General features: G+C 32.0%; 1 protein-coding gene across 1 annotated transcript; it reads left to right on the forward strand.

Annotated features, from left to right (window-relative positions):
• Nucleotides 1–15,859: 15,859 nt before the first annotated feature.
• LOC106644637 (uncharacterized) lies at nt 15,860–17,150 on the forward strand. The gene is made up of 2 exons (XM_089590096.1): nt 15,860–17,065; nt 17,146–17,150. The coding sequence occupies exons 1-2, from the start codon at nt 15,964–15,966 to the stop codon at nt 17,148–17,150; spliced, it is 1,107 nt and encodes a 368-aa protein (XP_089446222.1). The 5' UTR covers nt 15,860–15,963.
• The last annotated feature ends 2,020 nt before the right edge of the window (nt 17,151–19,170 follow it).

Raw genomic sequence — 19,170 nt, forward strand, 5'->3', positions numbered from 1 at the left:
GAGCTAAAAAAACTATTCAATATGTAATCATTAAATACAAACAATAATGTTTAATACAAAACCGTTACACTTGCTGCTCTTAAATTGTTGTTTTATCATGCGTATAGGAATTTATTACAAAAATAAACGAACGTTTCCGAAAAAAAATTTTTCAAATAATTTTGTTTTAACAAATAGTTTTAACAGTAATGCAGCATAATAGTTTCGACTTTAATCATTTTTAACAAAACTGTAACATTATAAAATATAAAATTATCACACAATGTAGTAATATAAAATTATGTTATCATTATTCGATAGATTAACTTTAATTGCTTTTTTTTGTTTTTAACACACGCAATTTCTTTTAAATAAAGAAGTCGTTCTGAATAACATTTTTTTTTTTTCGATTGTATTCACATTTAATTTGCATGAATATTTTTTTTCCACTTTTGCATTTTCATAAAAAAACGTATGGATGTCTGTGAGAAAACTGAAGCTGTTTTAAGTGTAAATCTACTTTACTAAAACTTTCTCTTAGGATTCATTAATTGTCACTGCTTAAAAAGTTGCGAGAGTATTGTAATGTAGGGTCGTCGGTCGCCCCCACCCCAGCCTTGCGTCAAACAACTCCGCTTGTGACGTCTTCCAGTGAATGACTGACTTGGCTCAATAGTGTCCAGCTTTATATAGTCATTTAGCCGACCAACTGTTGCCAGAAATAGTAGTAAACATGTATTTGTTGGCAAGGTAGTTTAACGTTAGGTGGCCCTAAAAAGAACTGATGAGATTGATAGTTCAGTAGGCAACTTAAATACTTATAACAGCCCTGAAAAGGGCCAGTCGAGAAACTTGCAGCTATTTCTTATTATTATTCTTGATGATGGAGAGCCAGCTGCAGGTAGCTTGACTCTTATCCATTGAGTATCTGTGTTCGGAGACTGTACAGGAGGGAGGTACGACACTAACCAAAGAATATAATACTTCTTCAGGTCGTTTCCCGGTTAACCAACCATTCATCGTTAATCAGGAAAGTGGGCCTGGAGAATACCTTCTCTGTAGGTACATCGTTGGGACAACTACTAAGAAGGAGGCCGTTGTTGCTGCCGGTACTCTGCAGGGTTGTCTTCCCTGGCTTGCCTGTTCTTGGTGTAGTGCCGATGATCGACTACGATAATCAATGACTCGTTGGGGACTGTTATAACCACTCTTTACTATCTTTGATTGCAGGTGGCTTCAATTTGACCTCGATGCCATCTAGCAGATGCTACTGAAAGAAAGCGCCAAGCTAGCTTATTTTAGAAAAACTTTGAGCTTATTTATCGCTATTGTTCTTAACTTTTTCAAGAAAAAAATTTGCGGAAACCATCTCGGAATCATCAAGAATCAGTATGCAAAATTTTAGCAAAATCAGTTCAGTAGATTTCGTGGTTAGTGATTACAATGGTTTTTGAGACTTTGCTTTATATATTTGTAAGATTTCTTATTAACATAATATTGCTCCAACTTTTAAATGTTTATCTCTAAAAATATGTCCAATTATTTGTATGTAGCATGATTCATGCTATTATAAGCTATCATATTCTGTTTTGTAGGATTTAATATTTTTATACTAAAAGAAAAGTATAGTTATTTTTAGAAGTTAGAATTGCTGTATTTATTAAAGATTTTTCATTTGAAATGAATATTTTAATATGCATAAAATTGACTCTATTTTCCAGGGATGTTAAGTGATTTTATTTTTTCACTTTAAATTTCTAACAGTAGTTAAAAAAGAGTTTCCAGTGCCCTAGTGCCACCATATTAGAAATATGTCAGTAAATAGTTTAGATTACGCTGAATCTAACGATATCTTTTTTTGTATCCTTAACTGGACAAAATCTTAAGAAAAATATAGATAACTAGATAAATTGTTGTGACATTGTATTTATAATTGATTGAGTCACCGTATTTCCATAGATTAGCCTAGGTTTTTCTTGCAGCAATGCAGGTGCCAATCATCAAAGATTTATGTGCAAATTAGGGCTCCAAGATTCGGATTGGTATCCCTGCTTGCTGTAACCTCCTAAACTAAACACAGATTTGTATTTAATTCTTCAATATAAAAAACTTTTTAAAAAAATGATGACTTCATAGTATTTAATAGAATCACACTCCTACCCCTTTCTCTTGGAGCAAAATGTGTTTGACGGGAATGTCGTCCTAAAGTAAATAATTCATTTTAAAATGGGTATATGTATTTATACATTATGAGAAGTCTTGTCTATTATTTCTCAATTCATCAAATAATACAACCAACGTAGTCGACTATGTGCCCTCGTTTGGTACTGACGTTGTTTGAATCTTCGAACAAAATAATTTTTTTGACTTGAAAAGGCTTCTACCCAAAGAGGAGAGAAACGTCGTCAGGGGATACAATAAAAAATTATATACAACAGCAATAGCCATTGGTCTTATTATTTAGTGAATTTCGTCTTGCTCGCTGTTGTTGGAGTCATAAACATCATAATTTATTATTTCTAAAGCTTTTTTTAGAATTATTTAGAAGCCTTGTTCTAAATTATCAAATTGGTTTCAAGTAATTTTTTTTTTCAAATTTAAAATGTAAGAAGTGCACAATAAGTATTATTTAAATTTAAAGGTGGGCAAGAAGTTCAAAGACTAGTCTATCGTTTTGGTAGTAGTACTGGTGTCAGGCTAGTCCAGTTTTTTTTACGAATATTCTTTGTAATGTAAAGTAACAAATTAATGTTTGATGCACTAAGAATTTCTTCTGATTCTGTAGGACCATGTGAGGAACAAAGTTTAGCAACGTTTCAACATATAACTTAAAAATTTTGTTTTGTTTATTATTTAGCTGAGAATACTTTAAATCAAACATATTTTTTACTTTGAACATACATTTTAAATTCATAATTTTCTGTATTTTTATTACCTTGTAAGTAATCTTTAGTTGGTTTAAAAACTTTGTTAATGTGCAGAAAAATGTAGTTTTCTTTATAAGGTACAAAGTTTTCAGGAGAATAATTTTCATACTTACTCAAAATTACTCAAAACCATGCAAAAAGTTGCATTTATTAAGAAAGCAAAATATTACTAGCTGTTTGGAAAATATCATGGATATGTAAGTCATTTTTGAATAAACTCAAGGCGACTATAGTATTATTAAATGTTTTTTTTCCTTTTCCTTCCATTTTTACTTTTTGTATGTTTTTAAACCTTCAGATAAAGTTGTTTCTCTTTTTTTTTAGTATTTATTTGAAAAAGAATTTTTCATGATCGTTCGGTGATACTGTACTTAAATAACCTATTGCAGTATTTTTTATGGTCCTTATTTTTTCTACCATAGTTTGTGATTGATAATTAATAAGAATATAGTTTCCTAGAATGCTTAAATACTGTATAGATTTTGCAACATAATGAATATTACTTAATTTAGACAAAACTGTAAGGTGTGTCTGCTATCTTTTTACTGCCTTTCTCATGTCTTTTTCTTCAAAAATTACTTTTTTTATTATTATTGATAAATAAGTGTATACATAAAGCTTTTAAAATGCATACATATCGCTTATTGCTTTTAGTAAAGTGCTTTCAGCGTGAAAACTGCGATTCCTGAGAAAAAATTGTTCAATAGAAGTTAACAGAGCTGAAAAAAGACTTGCTTTGGTTATTTTGTAACTTCAAATTTTTAGCTGAGGGGGTTGGCCCACGAAGTGCGCACACACACACACACACATGCGCACACACACACACGCACATACAAATAAAGTATTAAAATCAACAAAAACAATGGGTCGTAGGATCTAAGAAAGAAGCAATGCTTTAGTAATATAAAGTTAGAACATAAATTAAAATTTTGAGGGCTGAATTATCCAATAAATATTTGTAGGTCACCTAAATAAAATCTAGTCTTATTATTTCTAATAGTTTATAATAAGTTAATTTATTGTCTACATGACCAGAGTTAAATTGCTCATCTTTGTTCACGATTTAATTTGTGACTGGAGTAGAAGCCACCAATACTGTGACGAGTTATGGTATTTGTTCTAGATTATTCATTCCCGTAGTTTAGAGGGTATCCATACCGCAACGAGTGATAAACACTATATATAAACACTAGAAATTATGTCCATGTCGGAACGAAAAGAAAGGCTTAAAAACCTTACTAATTTTTAACAACTTACTTTTATTTTTCTGAGTCAAAACTAGGATACACGCGGTGAACCAGCGTAAAGTGCCTGATGCCGAGGTTAAACTGCACGTATGGAGGACTGTAGAGTTACAGAAGTGTACTCTAACTACCCAGTCAACCGTTTGAGGGTGAATACAAAAAACTGTGTCCGCACCTTGTGGTAGACTGGGAGGTAGCAGAGGTAGACTCTAGCTACTCAGTCTACTGTTCGAGAGGTGACTATTAAGTGATTGTTTTCGAAACCTTCAGACCCTTTTATTAGGAGTAGCAGATTTAAGTTACGGGCTGGCTCGAAAATGACGCTGAAAAGCTTGCCGGGAGAAAACCTTAAAGAAAAGACAATAGCCAAAAATATAATTGGCTAGAACTGCTCTAGTTCAGCCACTCAGAAATCTTCTCACATCTGGCTTGTTCTCCATCAAGAGAAGGAAAGGTGATCCACTTACTCATGCTCTTCCTTTCTCTTTTATATCCAAATTTTGCATAGAAGAATATTACAAGATAAAATAATATTAATATTTACTAATGCTAAACACTGTTAGCTTATTCGATCGTGGTGTCCTGGAGAATCAGAGATTCTGTTACCCATGTTGGAGGCAGGAGTACAGACTCTTTCGACATATAAGAAAAAGGAGGAAGGGCTGTGACTTTCCTGTTTTTATTTATATTTGAAAAAGTAAAATAATTCAACCCTATCAAAAATTAGGCTATTGCGGGGGGTTTATGAAATCAATATTGTGCTATTGTAGCATGTATGGATTTTTTTGTGTCTTAACTATATGTAATATTTCTAGCATTTAGTATTATTTTTGTTTGATCTTTATCTATATGTATTAACTGTAAGTTATTCTAGCATTATATCCCTGTGCAGTTGCTCCCAGATAAACTTTTACGTTTATTGGTTTCTTCTGAAAATGTTCTTAGTTATTTGCATATGAAATATCATTATTCCATTTTTGATCAGCATAGGCCAGCGTGCATGTACATGAATTATAGTTTGCCGTTGTGATGCAGCTACGAGCAAACTTGCTTCTTTTCTGATGCATGTTGGTCCTTGCTCAAAATGCTTTCGAATCAACATGATAAATTCCAAAGGAATGAGGGGAAAAAAAAATTTATTAGTAAATATATTGACGATAGTTTTTCAACATTACAAGGGTAACGTCCTTAACTAGCAAACGAATAAAAAAGTCTATCGTAAATTTCTAGAATCAATAAAGATATTATCAAGTTGCTCTGAATGTGTATGTATCCCCAAATGATTTAAGCTCTGTTCGTTCATTATATTTATAAATTGTGTAATTTCTTTAATCGATCGCCATTTTTTTAAATTTCAAATAGTTCTAAAAATTTTATGAAAAAGTATTCAGTATACTGTTCTCATATAGATACGTATGATTACTACATTTATATGTAGACAAACTAGGATGCTTAGGTAGGGCCTAGTTCTTTCCCCGTAAAATTACGCCACCATCTCATGTAATGCATTTGCCACAAAAGGATCAATGTATGCTAGTGAGGGTGCCAAGGTAGAAAATTTCTGATCGCGTTTTTTTAATACTTTACTGACTTGTATGTTATCTTGCAAATTTACCCTTATTAGCTTATACTTTCTTGTCTAACTTCACTTTCAAACTTTTGCACTTTTTGGTAACGCAGAGGTAAAAAAAGAAAGAAAGAAAAAGAGAGCGCGTACACCTGCTACCGTATATTATACAACACTTGCAATCAAGAGAGCATGTGGTAGTGAGGGGACGATAAGGAACGAGGGGGGCCAGAAAAAGTGTGCCACTTACTTTTATTTCTGTAAAGTGAGGGCCCTATGTAAGGAGCTTCGCTTAACAAAAAATATCATATCAAAATAACGATTGAATAGTCTCAGCTATTACCGCACTATTATATTTTTAATGATAGAAAAATTTGGTGAAAATCTTTTTTTCAGACAATCAATTTGTTCTAAAAATGCATAATCATATTTCTTAGCTCATACAACGGTCTGTCTATTATTTCAAATGCTTTTGGAGCTGTCACATGTTGCCGATAGCAGTTCGTATTCTTGAAGTGTATGATATCTGTACTCTGTGAAAAAAATTGACATACATCTATTACTGCAATAACAGAAGTATCGTAGGTGAGCTTTACTATAGATATGACCAATATCGTTTTTAAATTACACTTTAACACGTGTGATATATTATATTGAAAATAAATTATACATTTGAGGAAATGAAAAAAAAGACATGATAAAAAGGAAAAAATGCATTAAAAAATACTTTTGATTTACACTTATTAGAATAATTACATGTTGCATTGGTATTGTGTGGGTAATCGTTATTATTAAAATTACTCATTTATTAAAATATCTATTTAAATATCTCTTATGTTGACTTTCTTTTACTTTGCATGTTCACATTTATTTGAAGGGCAAAATATTTTTCCGCAAAAAAAGTTACTCACCTGAGACTTATTTGTACATTTTATATGCGTATATTTTACTTCTGTATTATTTAAATGACTAAAGTACATAAATTAAAATACATTTAAAAGTATATAAAAATAATAATATTTATTTACCAATGAAAAAGTAATATTGATGAGGAAGAGGATCAAGGCCATACCGATCAGACGGTGGTCAAAGCGCTGATGGAGAAGCTCAATATAAATTTCTTATCCCAGCATGAAATAAAAGCGACCCCTATATACAATGGCAAAATATCATCCTTGAGTGACGAAAGGTGGGTACGAGACGATCAGAGAAACTTTTACGAAAGGACTGTAGTTCAAAGTACGAGCAGAGCTGCATGCATATACGTTCATGCGTTAGTTGTCAAGATTTTGAAAATTTTAACGAGTTTATTAATCTATTAAAGAAAAGATACGTGACAATAAGAATTGTGCGACAAATATTGAATATATTGCATTTGATATGTTTATAAAAAGATTGACGCTTATAATAAGCCATTAAGTTGATGCAAAAATCTCTTTACTTTGGTAGATGCCTCTGATCACGCCTTACGACTTGAACGCCGATTGAAAACTGGAATTATGTCAATAAGTTATGCAACTTATTATTCGAAACTTTATAAATAAGCCAGCATCAAGTATATGACGGGCGTCATTTTTCTTTTTGAGCCATAAACATCAAAACTTGATTCGATACCAATTTTTATTTCTAAGGCTCGTTTTTAATGCCCATGTACGTATGTTTGTCTTTTCATTATGTTCCATGCGAGAAAAAATGAGAGGAGAATGGAAAAATACAGCCAGTAAGGCAAGCAAAGAAAAAAGTGAAAGTTGAAAGCAAGAATAATAAAAAGAAAGATGTATTTAAAGGGCTCTAAGTAATAGAATAATGACTGTATCGGCTGATACATGTGTATATTTTAATGTGATTCATGTGCTGCAAATCATATTATGCTACGAATAAGTATGAGTGGGTTTATATATGTGTATAGTTTGCAGAAAGATGAGTCACTACATCGTATAAAAGGAGTAGGAAAAAGAAGGTGTATGTATACTATCGAGATGGCATCCAACCTCCTTTCGTCCTCCAGCTAATCGCAACATACGACAGGCATCATCTACATTGTGGCTAAAGACTCTGCAATCACGAGAAGCTTGAGGAAACTGGGTAACACCACAAGGGCACGGCGCTGGTATCTACCCTGGAGACGGCTTGTCTAGAGGTATAGTAGCGTGCTGTGAGGTGAAATTAGTGACTGGGAGTAAAGTGCAGGTGAGTGGCTTCGTAGGTGGTGTCAGAAATAAGATTACTCGTAAATAGGTTATACGTAAAGGGTGAAGGTAAAAGGTAGAAGCGTAGATAAATGTGTGTGTGACCGTGGTGTGCTATGGGTTTTCCTGTTGTTAAGGAGAAGAGTGATGAGTATCAATGTGTGTCGAGATCGCTGAGAGAGAGATAGAGAGCATAGAGTATGGTCACGAGAGAGAGAGAGAGAGAGCATAGAGTATAGTCAGGAGAAAGAGAGAGAGAGAGCATAGAGTATAGTCAGGAGAAAGAGAGAGAGAGAGAATATAGTATAGTCAGGAGAAAGAGAGAGAGAGAGAGAGAGAGAGAGGGAGGGGGATGTGCATAAGATCGTGGATCAGATTGTCCGAGAGAAAGACGTTCGGTTCAGGGACGAGAGTCTGGTGGGCGTAACTACCATGATCGTCGGTGGGCTCACGCATCCGAGACAGTTGGGAGTTGTAGCACTACGCTTTTTAGAGGGTGTTGTGAGGGTAGTGAAAGTAGTGTTGTTTGAGTTTCGGCAGTCAGCGAGGCGCCAACTGTCCATTGCGGTAGAACGTAGTAGGTGTGTGTGTGTGTTCGAGGAGTAGTTTTGTCTAAGTCTTGGTAGTCGGTAAGGGGCTAACAGTCCGCTACGGTAGGACCTTGTGCGAATGAGAGAGATAATGTGCAGTGCGAGCTTTCGTTGCCGAGTTAAAGCGTATCGTGGTTCGTGGTCAAAAGTGTTGCGTGGTGGTCAGGCTTTTTCGTGGGAAAACCAGGTTGTTGTAATTTCGGAGCTTACTGTCTCTGAGTCATGCTTATAAAAAACTAGTACGCGCGTGTGTGCGTGTAGGTGTCTTTGTGGTGCCTCTTATAAGGTTTAAATTATGTAAATAAATAAATAGAAGAGAAGTCTATGTTGATGCCTATTTTATTGTACGAATATGGTGTGTGTGTGTGTGTGTGTGTGTGTGCTGGTCATTTCCTACCAGGACAGTCGACTTCCTGACGCTAAACTGAAGCTTCACTTCTATGGCAGATAACATATAAATGAAAATATACGTTTTATGAAATGATATTTCAAATAACCCACAGGGAGGTATCGAATTTGATGAAAGTACCGTTTAAGTAAGGATGTTTGGTAATTGGGTGTGGTGTGAATAAATGTCTTAATATTAAATAAATAAACAATAATAAACAGTATTTTATATAGGTGACGAAAGCTTAAAGAAAAGTCATGGCACAACGTACTGCTAGGCTGACCTGTACAAGACTGTGCACTCTCGTCAAATCTTCTGATTATTTTAAAACTTCCTACGCTAATACGATTTCTTACGTTGCCTGCGCACCTGTCATGTACGCTGATACACCTATTTTTAGATGCGTATATAATACTTCCAACATAAATCTAAAAGAGTAAGAAAAACTATCTTGAAACACTGCTTTATCTAAAATAGCGTAGTATCACACGCCCATGAATGTAACTTAGCTCAAGGAATTACCTTACTCACGAATAAAAGAACTTCAAACCAAGAAATCAATTTATTCTAAAAATGAATAATTATATTGCATAGCTCACACAGGGGTCTGTCCATTATTTCTAAGGCTTTTAAATGTAATAAAAATGTCATCATTTTTCCATTAACAACAATATTAAAAAAATATAAAAACTTGGAAAAATTTTTAGGAAAAATTGAATTATAATTATTTATTTAAAAGTTAACTTTCACCATAAAAATAAAATAAGCATTAATTAACATATGTAAAATAATTCCTATAAGAAAAAAAGTTTTCAAAGTTTAAAACAAATTAGTTAAATAAATAACTTATTTATAGGAATGATTTGTAATTGAACTAAATTATTTAATGAAGAGTAAGTTAATACTTGAATTTAAAATCAGTTACTTTTTTACACTATAAGAAGAAGTAAGAGATCTAGTGGCAGAGTATGAACGTTTCTTGGATAGTGTGCAGAAGGATGACACGTGGGGTCGATTATCACACAAGGTGATTTTTTTTTTTTTTTAAAGAGAGTTAGTTAAAGAACAATAATTAAAATTTTAAAGTTACCTTATTTACATATGCTTTGGTGGTGGGGTGTAACAGGGATAAAGTGGGAGTTTTAAAAAAAATTTACTTCTGCAACAAATTTTATTAAGGCCACAGTCCTGAAATCGTTTGCTAACTCTAGCACATAACGTGCTTTCAAATGTATAAGTTCAAAAAGTGGTAACACTTGTGTGTCTCTTTGACACATAGCTTTATAAAGTTTTTATGTAGAATACATCTGTATATAATAATTTTATTTAGAAGAGAAAAATGTTATGAAGTGGATTTATAACACATTTTTATGTTAAATAAATTAATCAACCTGAATGAAATAATTTCTAATTTCCATTAAGGCATAAAAAGTACTGTGATTGTTACTATGAGTTAAAAATTTTGACTTTCCAATACTCAATTGCATTTGATTAATTTTATTAATATGATTTTAGAATCCACAAGGGTGAGAAAAACGAAGCACTTCTATGTAATTTGATTATCATCTTGTTAAAAGCTTTAATAGTTGCATAATAACTTTAGTGCTGTGCTTATTTATAAGCATTTCTTTTGCTAATTGTGGTAAACATGTCTTTTACTTAGAGAGAAGCTATCCCGACACCTTTTCACAGAATTCTCGTACGTTACTAATCTGAACGCTACTTACTAGATTTGTCTCTTCTAAGAGGTCTGATATAGATGCTTGGCTTAAGAACGCCAAACACTCCCAAATGAAAGCTTGAAAGAGGGAAAATAGGGCACTTACTAAAACAAATATCAATTTCTTTTTGTCTATATTACGAAGCATTGACCATATTAATTTGGATTTCTATACGCTCTTAATATTCCTACTCTTTTTCTCACTCATATACATGCATAAATGCACTCTTTTCCTGCCATAGGTATATTTGTATGAGTATATCTTACGATCGTCTTCACTATCGAGTTCCTCCTTGGCTTGGCTTTTAAATGCCCTTACCTACATCACACACACACACACACCATCTTATGCACACCTCTTATTATAATGATAATAGTATAACCATTTTGCCCCAAATTGCGAATAGATGGATTGTTTGGACTTTGTTAATCTTATAGGGCGAAATAAAACTTGTACTACTTCATGTTAGTAGTGATGTTTATATTATTGACTATAATTTTTTAACGTCCGTTGGCCTCATCAGGTTGAATATGGCTGCAAAGTACGGTTGCGTAGTAGACTAGATACATTTATCACAAGATACATATTAATAGAAAGATCCAATATAAAACACCTGGATACAGAAAATATTGGGCAACGGTTGACACTGTCAATACAGTCAACAAATACTATAAATATAGTAAAACTATAAAATTATTGGACACGGGAGTCGAGCTCTTTGATAAAGTATAGGTATATATTGGATTATAGTACGCATTCAAGGAAACCACGGCAGATCACACACACATGGCAATGACTAGGTAATTATCGGGCTAGGTAATTAATTATGTGTTCGATCTGCCGTTGTTTCCTCAAATACGTACTGTATATTTTTAATCCAATATACACTTATACTTGAACAAAGAGCTTGACTCTCGAGTCAAAATTTTATAGTCTTATTATTTATTGCTACATATGTACTTACTGTATTTATTGACTGTATTGACAATGTCAACTGTTATACAATATTTTTTGTATTCAGGTGTTTTACATTAGATGTTTCTATCAATATGTATTTTGTAAGAAATCTTTCTAGTCTACTACGCAACCATACTTCACAGCCACACTTGACCTGATGAGGTCAACGGACGTTGGTGAATCGTTGTCAATAATATAAACATCACCACTAACATCAAGTGATTCAAGTTTTATATCGCCCTATAAGATCAAAAAAATCCAAACAATCCATGTACACTACTTATTAATTACTATCCGTACGCACATCTCCCTAATAGCCAAAGTTCTGACGATGACGTGAAGTCACGACTCAACCGTCACGGCTAATCAGATGCTTGCACTCACTCAATAAAGCCTTTCGATATTCTCCCTATCCACACGTACATCCACACCAACACACACACACACGTGAACTCATTTGCTCTGATCGTCTCCAACACTTTATCTCTGTACATGGATCTAGTGCATCATACAAAGTACACCTCCCTTCTCACAATCCTTTCGGTCACTCTGTGATACCTTAAGCTCGCCTTGCTCTCGGCGATGGCTTGACTGCCCAATCTGACTTTCAGCAACTCAATCTGCTGCCTTAGTATTACGTCTTTTCTATTCTATGCTACACCTTATATATTTGTTAAATCTTCTCATTTCTCTTACTATGATCAAACTGACAGTAACTGTTTCCACTCTATTCTATTTAATCTATTCTCTACTCTACTCTACACTACTCTACCTGTCACTTGCTCTCTCTATTTCTCAATTATGCTTATTATTTTCCTGTAAGTTATAGCTATTTATTATTCGCATGATAAATGTACTGTATCATTAATTTTTTTTGTTTTATTTCACTAACTTGATATTTTATCGTATACGTTATCACCGTATGTAGTAAACGTCTACAAAAAAGCGAATGGAACTTCGTTTCGACCGTAGGTCCGTAGACTCCTCCTGACATATTTTTTTTTTTTAATTATGAGCTTTAATGGCAGAAATATTGATGTATACTGGTGGCCTACAAATTAACCATCAATATTCTTGTTTTTAAATATGGTTCTGAATTTTTGAATTAGTTTGTTTATAAAAAACTGTAAGACCAAAATGTACAAATTATGAAACATTGTACCTATTGTTTCATAATTATGTTCCTATTAATGAATTTTTTTAAAAACATAAATATACGTCCATTTACAACGAATAATTTTATTATTTCCTTTTTATTCAAGTCTTAAATCCATCCTGTTCTTGTTACCCCCCTTAAACCTTTTCCAATAAATTTCTTATTCACTTTTTCTACGTATACTTTTTACCTTTTGCTTAAATCAAATACTTATTAATTGTTTACAGTTTAAACTATTTTCCTTTTATCCTTCTCACCGCTGTTCAGTTTGGAAAGGTGTATATGAAAATGAGTGAACAAGACTGTAGTCAGGAAGTAACTGACTTCCTTTGATTTCAACGTAATGTACTTATGTTATCTGAGTCTAGCGTCAGGGCTCTCGAGTCATTCGCTTGCCCACGTTCACAAACATATACTACAGTTGCGTACAAATACCATCTAGGCATTGACAGTTTAGCAAAAGAGAGAGCCAACTCAAATTTGAATTGAAAAAGGTGTAAGTCTGATTCGTCTGGTAACAAAGTTAATTTAAAATTTAGCTGAAAACAATGTCAGTTTAATTTTCAATGTAAGAATGTGTGCGTTTAAAAAAATTTATTTCCTTAGATTTTGCAGCTGTGACATTTTTATAATAAAGTAAAGATTCTCTTACGCAGTCCCGCTATTACAAGAAATAGTGAAAATAGATGAATTTTGAATAAATTATAATGTCAACAAATTAATCAAGCACGTTTGAACTACATAACTGGAGGCCCCTATAGGACTTCCATTTCAAATGATTAATGTGATTAAATACGTAAACAATTGCCCATGATAAAATAACAAATGTTACGTTGTATGGTTTGTTTTTAATAAGCAATATTATTGATAAATAGTTACGTGCTTTAAACTACATGACAGAGGGCTTTTGGACACGTAGTTTCAAATAAATGAATAACTGTGTTGGTTATTAAAAAAAGTGCTAATAACTAAGGAACAACTGATCTTTGAGACTTTTCGCTTAGGATGTTCAACTTTATACATAACTAAATGCTTCCTATTACGTTCACAACAAAGATACTTTTTTTCCTTATTAGACTATAAAAAGTATTTTCTCTCAATTACACACTAGAGAGCATTAAAAAATCACATTTTGAATAAATATTTTTTTAAATGAATCAACATACATCTAAAATAATATAACAAAGGGCTCATTAGGTACTTGGTTTTGAATGATGAATTAAATGAATAAGTTTACTAAATTAGTATTTTCAACCGTACGTGAAACAGCATGTCTGACTGTTTGTTATAAGTAAATAATTCTATGACTAACTAAAGGCATGCTTCCAAATAAAAATCAAGGGCTCTTTAGTTACTGAATTAGATAGTAATTCTATAAATGAGTAAACGTAAACCTCAAACTATACAATAAGAGCCCTCAGTTATGTAGGTTTGTTGAGATCTACGCTGTCCCACGGTGATACCAACGAGATGAAGCGAGTTGAAATCCCACCAATAATTTTTGCCATAATAGTCACGTGGGGTTAATTTTTTATCTACGTCCTCCAGCTCTTTTGAAACATTAAGTATTCGACACGTGTAGCTGATCAAACTTTCGTTCTACTCAACGGTGATTGCTTAAGACCTTGGCAGCAGTGACAACCGATTCATGTGTAACTTTTCTTAATGTACTAGTGACATTTTAACAAGAATGTCCTTTGTTATTTTACAATTGACACACATACTTTTCTGCTGCATGGTCACACAATCATTAAACACAATCGTGGTCAATGCTTCCTTGTAATATTAATCTGAATTGGTTTTTTATCTTTTTTTTCAGAGGTAATAATTTAAAAAGATATAACAGAACTGTTCATTTAAGGTAAAATAATGTCCAAAATACTATTGGTCAATAAATGTTGATAAAAAGTTTGTAAATGTTAATTAATTTGACGTAATTTCCAGAATAAATCAAACTCTTGTAGGGGTTGGTGCGCAGAGTGCGCAGAGGCGTAGCCTACTTGTATATATATATTAATATATATATATAAATTTGTATTCTAAAATATAAGAACCATACGTGCCGTTGTTAAGCTACTCTTTTTTTTTATGATCCTTTTATTAAAAAACTTTTTCAATGACATTCAGGATATTTTTTCATTGAACATTGAATTTTGTTTAAATTTTTTACTAACATGATAGCTATTGATCTTACTTCTTTGCGATGCAAAAATTTGGTGCTCATGTTATAAAGAAAGTTAATTGCTTATTACTTTTCATAAAGTCGGCTTGAAAATCATGCAAAAGTTTATTTACTATTTGAAAAATATTTGACGTAACTAGGGTGTACATGTAATATCCATGCTAGCAATAACCTCAAACCTACATAAGTTCTACTTTTGTTTAAAGGTAGTTTTTTATGGTATTATTAAATATGTCATTTGGTTTAAAATAACTATGATAACAACGTAGAGTTAGTGGTGTAAAGTATATTTCATATGTGGTACATTTTACCAATAGACGATTGATTTTTTTAATACTAACCAATAATCTTTGGTCTATCAAAAATCATCACAAGTATTAAAACCAACTAAAATTGTTTTTTAATGTATGCAAATCTGATTGTGGACAAAACTAAATTACTTATTATGTCAGTAATGTATAATTCGTGTAAAAATTACTCATGCAGTAGGTTACAGTCATATATTATACTTCTAAACTGATATTTCTTGTTAATTTTTTTCTATTATTATAAAACAATTACACGTATATATTACTAATAAAGTGAGATGATGTACTGTTAAGAATATAAGTCAATGAAATTAGTAGTCAGTAGTATGGCAAAACTTTTTTAATTACACTTACAGCGCAGCTTCAAATTTTTGTACTTACAAAATTATATTTTAAGATTTGCAGTTATGGTAGAAGAAATAAAAAGACAATTCTTAGTTTTATTATTTACTTCATTATTTAAAATATTTATAAAAACTAACTTAATGTAATAAACATAAAAAACAAATATCTTAAATTGTATCTTTTATTTAAATTATTAATTTGTTTTAGGTAAAGTAACTGAAAAAGAACAAAAGAGCAAACAATTAAGAACTAAAGGCTTATTAAATATGTATTCAGTATTTCAAATAAATATAGACTCAAAGTAAAGAAGGTAAAATCTTTTGTTGGAATATTTTTATAATATTTAATGACACACTCAAAGAAAGCTACATAGCCATAATCAGAAGAATTTATTGATAGTAGAACATTCCATGAAAATAACTATGTTTAAGAATCATGTAGACATTCGTGGAAAAGACAATAATTTACATAATTGTGATATTTGTGGAAAATCATTTACAGTACCAGCACGTTTAACTCGGCATTATAGAACTCATACAGGAGAGAAGCCTTTTCAATGTGAATATTGCAAAAAATCATTCTCCGTCAAAGAAAATCTTAGTGTTCATCGAAGGATTCATACAAAAGAGAGACCTTACAAATGTGAAATATGTGAGAAATCTTTTGAGCACAGTGGTAAACTTCATCGCCATATGAGAATTCACACTGGTGAACGACCACATAAATGTATTTTTTGTGATAAGACATTTATACAGAGTGGACAATTAGTAATTCACATGCGAACTCATACCGGTGAAAAACCATATGTGTGTAAATTATGTGGAAAAGGATTTACTTGTTCAAAACAACTCAAGGTTCATAACCGAACTCATACAGGTGAAAAACCCTATACATGTGATATATGTAATAAGTCATTTGGATATAATCATGTTTTAAAGCTTCATCAAGCAGCTCATTATGGGGAAAAATTTTATAAATGCATAGTATGTCAAGATACGTTTAACTCAAAAAAATCCATGGAAATGCATTTGAAAAACCACTCAGAGCCAGAATTCATTCAAAACACACTTTCTAAAGAATCTCCAAACAATACTTTTACTGATAGTGAATGGTCATGTGGTTTTATAAATAAGATAGACGCAAAAATAACAAGTCACAAAAATATAAAAACTCGAAAAAGTAAAACTGCATACACACCTGAAATTGCAATTTTTGATAATTTTCGCGTCAAACAAATTTCCATCCACAATAATAAAAATAAGAACGATAGTTACAATTATGATAGTATAGACTCCTTTTTATCTCATAAAATATGCTCAAAAACGCATTTCAAAGGGCTTTCCTTGGATCAATCACATAAAAATATAGAGTATGCAAATTCTTGTTCTACTGTTAACGGAACATCACATAGTTCTTTGTATGACACTAATTTTGTTTTAAGAGGCTCCCACTGTCGTAAAATGGAAAACAGATTGCATTTAAAGAAAAGTCTACAATACTACTATTTCAATCGTAATTGTACTCATTGTCAGAGTAATGACAACATTATTGAACAAAATCATAATCAATTAAAAAATTTTCATGATTTTAAGAATGATACCTTGCTTAAGGATATATCAAAAATTCATTCTAAAGACACTATGTCTCCTTTTTGCATTGATAGCATAAATATACTTTTATCAGATAAAATAGAAGCACTAAGTTTACCACCTAGAAAAAGAAGTAAAATAATTCTCAAATCAATGGAAATGGAAATGTCTAAGCTAAATAATGTTAGTCAATGCAATTCTGTAATTAAATTCGCGAAAAAAATTGATTTAATTTAGTACATATAAAGTTAACTGTATGGCAATGAAGATTCTTACGTAATTTAGTAATTAAAAAAATAATTGTAATTCATAAGAAAAATGTATCTTTTTTAGTAATAAAAACGTAAAATTAATAAAACATCATAACAGAAAACCCTTTTCTATGAAAGATCCAGATTTTGTACAGCATGACTTTTTTGTATCCTGGCGCTGTTTGATAAAAACAGTAGACATTATCCCAATGGCTTACTAACTTTTTATTGTTTCATCTTAGTAGTGAACTAAAGATAAATTAATTATAATTATTTTATTTTATTCAACAAAAAAAAAAAAAAAAAAATTGAAACAAATATATGCAAGGAGAATAAAATACATCTTTTATTAATGCAGTTATATTAAAAACTGAAAAAAAATCTTAGAATTAAAAAAAATTGATTCTAAATATTTTTCGAAACAAAAGCAGTTAGAATTTTTTCATCTAAATAATTTACTTTTTACACACTCGATTTTTAGCCAGTTTTTGAATGTTCTTTAATGCTTGATACTGTATAATACTACAACTTTTTTGTATACTATCTGTTATCTCAAATTTTTCTCAAAATAGATTTTTTGGCAGTACACATACTCACGTTGTTATAAGCAAAAATTATTTTAGAAATTTCATTTCTCATGTTTAATGGCATTCTGTACCAATTTATTGTGCATCAACTACTTCGCAACACCAAATCTTTTTTTACCGGCGTTATTTTAAGCTGTCAGAGTATAAAAAATAGCTTCTGTACGGAAGTTAAATGAGTAGCTAAGAGAATTTTAGATCACTTTCACTCTCATTGCATAAGGTAGGACAAAAAAAATCGAGCGCGCGGTGGCTCGGTCGGCTAGGTCGTGGATTGGCACGCGGGAGACCGTGGTTCGATTCCCGGCCAGTGCGACTTTCGGGCAAGTACCTCTGTAATTTTTCACATGTGCTTTTTCACCACACAATGCTCCTCGAGGAGGGTTTAGGCGACCTTCTCGCAGCAAAAATTGTCTAACTTCCCCCTACTCTCCTCCCAGTAATAGGAGGCCTCCCATCCCTTTCCTTGTCCTTTTTCCAAGTGCTAAGTGCCCATAGTAGTGCCCTTATTAAAGGAGCCGGACGTAGAGCACGATAACATAAAAAAAAAAGTAGGACAAAAGGTGATGAATATATTTTTATGGCTTTAATAATTAGTAAATTAGATTACCATACTATCAAAAACTGTTAGAGACATCAGGGAAGTATTACGGATCCTTCTACTTTGCGTCAATCATATGAGTTCATTAACACTCAGACTATTATGTAAAAGGCTTTCCTAAAAAAACCAGCTTCCAATAACAGTTCTGATAATCTGAAAATAAAATCTAACAAATCTTTCTGGATTAATGAAACCACAATAGCACCAGATAAAGTCAAGGCTTAAAAGTTCTTTCTTTGCAATTAGCCTTAGGGTTTGCACTCTCACTATAATTTCAAAAGTAAAACGCATAACAAAAAGAGGCAATTTAGGAATCAAAAGGAGTTGTGTATAATTGTATAAACATAACGAGACTACATGTAAGTTTAAGTTTTTTTGCGTTGTTTTGCCATTAGAGGTATCACACAAGTCTACATGAGGATAAGTTTGACTTTGATAACAAGATTCACAACCACAAAAATACTTTAAGTGATGGTAGATTACTATGGTATTCGAGTAAAGGCTAGAGCCTTGGTAGGTCAAGGTTCACAGTAATCGCTGATTACTCAATCACTTCATAATTTGTCATGTTTTAAAGTTAGAAATACCACCA

The sequence above is a fragment of the Copidosoma floridanum genome, unplaced genomic scaffold (assembly GCF_036245765.1).
Source record: "Copidosoma floridanum isolate Cflo_tuat_1 unplaced genomic scaffold, Cflo_Japanese_pri ptg000011l, whole genome shotgun sequence".
In the NCBI taxonomy this organism is placed as follows: domain Eukaryota; kingdom Metazoa; phylum Arthropoda; class Insecta; order Hymenoptera; family Encyrtidae; genus Copidosoma; species Copidosoma floridanum.